General features: G+C 41.2%; 1 protein-coding gene across 1 annotated transcript in view; it reads left to right on the top strand.

The window, feature by feature from the left end:
* TTC39C (tetratricopeptide repeat domain 39C) overlaps positions 1-5965 on the top strand; it is a 94009-nt gene that overhangs the window by 74695 nt on the left and 13349 nt on the right. The window contains exons 8-9 of the mRNA XM_006895045.1: positions 2663-2772; positions 4351-4474. Of these exons, the coding sequence (XP_006895107.1) occupies positions 2663-2772; positions 4351-4474 (234 nt within the window). The remainder of the gene's footprint in view (positions 1-2662; positions 2773-4350; positions 4475-5965) is intronic.

The raw sequence follows: 5965 nt of genomic DNA, 5'->3' as shown, positions 1-5965 counted from the left end.
TGCCCTGGACGTGCTCACCAAGTTGTGTCAAGAAATCTGGAGAACAACCACTTGGCCAACTGACTGGAAGAGATTTGTATTTGTCCCCGTTCCAAAGAAAGGTGACCCAACAGAGTGTGGAAACTGTAGAACAATATCATTGATTTCGCATGCAAGCAAGATTCTGCTGAAGATTATCCAAAAACGACTGGAACAACACATCAGCAGAGAATTGCCAGAAGTCCAGGCTGGGTTTAGAAGGGGTCGTGGTACTAAGGATATTGTAGCTAATGTTAGATGGATCTTGCCTGAAAGCAGGGAGTACCAGAGGAATGTCTATCTGTGTTTCATTGATTATGCAAAGGCGTTTGACTGTGTGGACCATAACACACTGTGGCTGACTCTGAGAAGAATGGGAATCACAGAACACTTGATCATACTAATGCGAAACTTTACTTGAACCAAGAAGCAGTCGTCAGAACAGAGCAAGGAAACACTGCATGGTTCAAAATTGGGAAGGGTGTACACCAGGGATGTGTCCTGTCTCCATACCTTTTCAACCTGTATGTAGAACAGATCGACCGGAAGACTGGGCTCTATGAGGAGAAATGCAGCTAATCAAAAGGTTAGCTATTCAAATCCACCAGCCAAATGCAGGGGAAAGAAGAACCTTCTGTTCTCATTAAGATTCACAGCTTTAGATTAGAACCCAATCATCCTATACTTTAAATGCATCCTATTTTGATATGTAGTGTGTTCATAATCATTGATTTTTAAGCAAGTCTGTTCTATTACCTGCATTACTCAAAAGTTATTTGATAGAAAGGCTTTTCATTTTCAAGTCATAGGGCCCTTTTAAAACATTAACTTCTAGTTTTCTTACACCATGATGTAGAGTCTTTGACATTACATGTTTGCATTTTTTTAACTTAACACATGATTTCTTTATGATCTAAGGGTGTTCTGGTGGCTTAGAGATCAGGAGTTGTGCTGCCTACTCAAAGGCATACAGTCAAAATCACCCAGCTGCTCCTCAGGAGAAGGATGGGTGATCTCTTCCCATGTGATTTATAGCCTCTGAGAACCCGCTAGAGGATCAGTTGTGAGTGGGTTCTGGCTCAAGGCACATTAACAACAACGATGTGTATTTCAATTCTGTGTCCACTCAACTGCTCCTTGGAGGCAGGGAGACTCTGTCTCACATATTTTGGGCATGTAGCCAGGAGGCATTAGTCTTTGGAGAAGGATATCATGCTTGGAGGGATAGTGCAAGAGAGGAAGACCCTGAATGAGATGCATTGACACAGTAACTGGGATAATGAGCGTAGATGTGTCTGAAACAATGAGACTGGCTCAGGATAGAGAAGGCTTCAGAGCTGTTGTGCAAATACATTTGTAGTCAGTTTGACTCATGGTGCCCCCGGGTTGCTATGAGTTGTAGTCAACTCAACAGCACATAAAAACAACAATCTTTACAATTGTTGTTATTGTTGTTGTTGTGTACTGTCAAGCTAGAACCAACCCATAGCTCACCCTCCAGTGAGTTTTCAGAAATGGTAAATCACACAGACGGAGATTGTCTTTCTTCCACAGAGCAGCTGGTGAATTCAGACTACTATCTTAGCTCTGGCAGCACAAATCCTTGAAAAAATCTTCTGCCAGGAACCTCTCCAGGGTACTAAGAAGCATCGATGTCAGTTTAGAGACTAAGGTGCACCTAATCCATGCCATGCTCTTTGCAGTTAACTGCTATGTATCAGAGAGCTGGACAGTGAGTAAGGATGACAGGAGACAAATTGATGCTTTTGAGTTGTGCTGCTAGAGAAGGGTCTTGGGCATACCATGGACCACAAAGACAACAAATAGGTCTGTCCTGGAGAGGATGAAACCAAGTTTCTCCTTGGAGGCTAGGATCTTGACGTTCCATGTCACATACTTTGGGCATGTAGCCAGGGGGGAATCGGTCCTTGGAGAAGGACATCATGCTCTGAAGGTTAGAGGGACAGCACATGAGAGGAAGACCCCAGATGAAGTGAATTGACACAGTAACTGGGGCAATGAGGGTAGGTATGTTGAAGTTAGTGAGACTAGCTCAGGATAGGACAGGCTTCAGAGCTGTTGTACATAAGGTCACTAAGTGTGGCTGACTTGATAGCACATAACAACAAGAAGAAGAAGCCACCAGAGCTCCCTAATCAGTTACATTAGTCCATGGAAAACAAAATTTGTACTCATGATTGTGTAAAAAACTCTGCTTTAAAGAAAAATTATTAAGTTTGGAAAATATTTGCAGTGTTGGACACAAGCTGGCGGATCACTATGGGTCCCCACTGATTCACTGGGTTTGGTTTTCTGTTTTTCAGGTTATGAAGTAGATTTCCAGTTCTTTCTATAACAGCATTGCTAGATGAATTCAAGCTGCCAGCCTCTCCCTCTCTCACTCCCTCTCATTGTCCTTTTTTCTGATCCAACTTTTAGCTCCTTTGAGGTTTCCAAGGCCATAAATCACACAGAGGTGATGGCCTGTCTTTCTCCCTCATGCCCACTGGTGGGTTCGAACTCCCAGAGAGGTGTGGCTGTTGAGTTAGCGGTGCACCTCTCCATAGAAATCACCAAACTGTCCAGGAACCTTTGGTGGCACTTCCCTGTAATACCTAAGAAATAAAATTGTGATCTCTTCCAGTGTGTCAGGGAGCCACTGGTGACGTGGATGGGGCACAGATCGTCTTTAAAGAAGTGCAGAAACTCTTCAAAAGGAAAAACAACCAGATCGAGCAGTTCTCAGTGAAGAAGGTATGTTGAAGCCCCTTGCTCTGGCGTGTGATTTCAAATGGGCATTTGTAACCCACATCGCCTTGGATAGATTTTAGACGATCATGGTCAAGGCTGGAATTTCCTTCCTTTTAAATCTGAGAATTTACTCCCATAATCACAGTACTTCTCCTGTGAGTGGAAAGTGTTCATTTTGCTGGAAATAATTAAAACAGATGCTACTTCTTCGTCTTCTTTTGAAGTGCATAGAGACATTCTGACTCGGCAAAGTTAATGAGCGGACCTAGAGAGGGAACGTGAAATAGTTTGGGAAGAATACAGATGGACACAGCATACTGTGAGATGCACACGGCCTCAAGCTTAGGAGAGCGAACAAGGTTTCTTTGGATTTCACGGAAAAACAAAAATGTGCATCAAATATACCAGCAAAGAGCCAGAGGAACAATGTCCCTAATTTGTTCTTTAGTTGTCAAAGTCAAATTTAGCTGAATTGCCTTGGGTTACATACATTTGACCTTATCTTGATTTTGTAAGTTTTTATTTAGAAATTTTCTTATGTTACAATTAGGGAGCTCTGATGGCCTAGGAGTAAGAAGCTGTGCTTCCAATCCAGAGGTTTGTAGTTCGGACCCACTAGCTTCTCCACATGTGAAAGATGGGCATTCTCCTCCTATGTGATGTATTGCCTCTGAAAACCTGCCAGAGAGGGTCGGTCAGCTGTGGGTCATTTCATACTTGACGGCACTTAACAACATTGATTAGGTTATGATGTGGAATGCCACTAAGAGCTTTGGGACTAATTGGAAAGTTAAAAAGTCAATGAAACTGTCTCTGAAAGGCATCCTCACAGTAGACCAACTGAGTAATAATGCTTATTACTCAGCTTCTACAAATTCTATAGATTTAGACTAAGTTGCATCCAGTTTCCAATGTATATATGTATATATGTATATGTATATATGTATATACACACACGTACACATTATATATACACACACACACCTCCAACCTGTTGCAAATTGGAAAGTAAAATTCTAAAATAAGAGAAATTTTTCGGTTTTTGCTTTGTAAAGGAGCAACTCCAATTGAAAAAGACTGAAATGTTACCCAGACCTGCACCTTCTTGATTGTCTTTGAATCTGTGGTTGCAGGTACTGTGTCATCTGGATTTCTCTTGGCTTCAGTGGCCCCTCACTTCTACAAGCATGATAGATACCCTTCTCCCGTGGTTACTTCCTCCTGATGCCTCATCCAGAATGAACTAGTTCAAGTCTTAGATTGGATTCTTTGGTCCACAAGGTTTTCCTTGGCTAATATTTTTATTTGACTGCCCAGTCTTTCTTCCTGTTCCACCTTAGTCCCAAAGTGCCTGTTACCACAGGTGAGCTTGCTGGTATTTGAAATGCTGGGGACATTGTCTCCAGCATCCCAGCAACATGCACGCAACCACAGTGACAAACTGACAGCGTGGTGGTGGGAGAGGAACTGTTTCAGCAAACGTGAATGTGCTTTTTTTTTTTCTTTTCCCGATGTCTCCAAGTGTATTTTCTTGGAATCTGGTTGAGAAAAATGTGGCCTAATTGTTCTGACTCCTCGTAGGCAGAGAGATTTCGGAAACAGACGCCAACCCAAGTGCTGTGTGTGCTGGCATCCATTGAGGTGTTATACTTGTGGAAAGCCCTCCCGAACTGTTCCTTTCCCAACCTGCAGAGGATGAGTCAAGGTAAGAGAAGAATCAGCTACCTACACTGAGCTTGTCTTTGACATTGCTTTCTTCTGTTTCCTATTAATATTATCTGATGCAGGCTACCTCTAGCTATACCACAAAACTATCGTTCTTCAATAAATGGTAGAGTGTCTAAGAATATGCAGTTACTTAGATGTTGGGAATAGGGGACATTGAGTTACCCAGATGTTTCTGCATCATTAGGAATGGATGGTAATGCACACTTATTATGGGTGTCATTAATTCTGTATCCATAGAGGTTGCTAGAACCATATACTTTCCCCCTAATTACAGATGTATAAATAAAGCATAGTATCTTCACCATTATCAGTATATAGAATATTTTCATCATCACTCAAATGTTTCTTGTGCTTGTTCTGAGACAATTCCCATTATTCCACGCCTTCTGATCTGTTCTGATCTTCATAGATAGTCTTGCTTGTTCTTGAACTTCCTATGAATGGAAACAGACCATGTATATGTCTTTGATACTGATTTTACTTGCTCCATGTTGCAGCCTGTATTACTAGGCAGTTCTTTTGACTTGAGAGTAATATTTCAGTATATGGCTATTTAAAAATTAAAAATTGTTGCTGTCAAGTCATTCCATCTCAAAATGATCCCATGCATTACAGAATTGACCTGCTCCTTTGGGTTTTCTTAAATGTGATCTTTATAAAAACAGATTGTCAGGCCTTTTTCCTCACTGGTTCAAGTTATCCACTGTTAGGTTAGTAGCTAAATGCTGTTAGGGCTACCCAAGTTATAACATAATAGTGTTAGATACTTCACAAATTGTTGTTCAACAAAAATCTCTGTTGAATTTGGTGGGTGGAGGAAGGGTGTGAAGGAAATGGGAAGGACTTGGCAGGGACCTGAAAAGACAGGGTAATGATGGGCAATTATGTGTATTACATTGGAGCAAATGAGGGAGAGAACTGTTTAGAAGGAATATATGAATGGGTATTCTTGTCATTACAGAATTCTAGAGTGAAGATTGCACAGTGAAGTGGACTTGGGGGGAGGGATTGCATAACAATAGTTTTTATTTTTGAGGAGAGGAGTGAATTGGGGGGCAGGGAAAGAAGTGCAATGATGAATGACTGGGGGAAAAACATAATTCATGGGAATGATTGTATGAAACACAATGTGAATGAAGAGTTGTATGAAACACAATGTATACGAACTTTGTAAGCAGAGCAATATAAAATTTAAATAAGGGGAGAAGAGAATGGAAAAAAGGAGAAGAGTTGAAAACACTAGGAGGTTAGTGGGCAGGTAGAGAGCTAAAGAAATAGAAATTTAATGGGGACTTGAAAAAAAGGGGAGTAATAATAGGTATAGATCAATAGTAATATAAAATAAAATGTATCTGAGTTATTATATGAAACACAATGTTGTTGTTGTTGTTGTTGTTATGTGCCGTCGAGTCATTTCCGACTCATAGCGACCCTATGCACAACAGCCCTAAACCCTGCTCTATCCTGC

This window comes from Elephantulus edwardii, unplaced genomic scaffold, assembly GCF_000299155.1.
Source record: "Elephantulus edwardii isolate Elephantulus edwardi_28Jun2011 unplaced genomic scaffold, EleEdw1.0 scaffold00155, whole genome shotgun sequence".
Classification (NCBI taxonomy): domain Eukaryota; kingdom Metazoa; phylum Chordata; class Mammalia; order Macroscelidea; family Macroscelididae; genus Elephantulus; species Elephantulus edwardii.
This window is presented reverse-complemented; position numbering and strand designations above follow the sequence as displayed.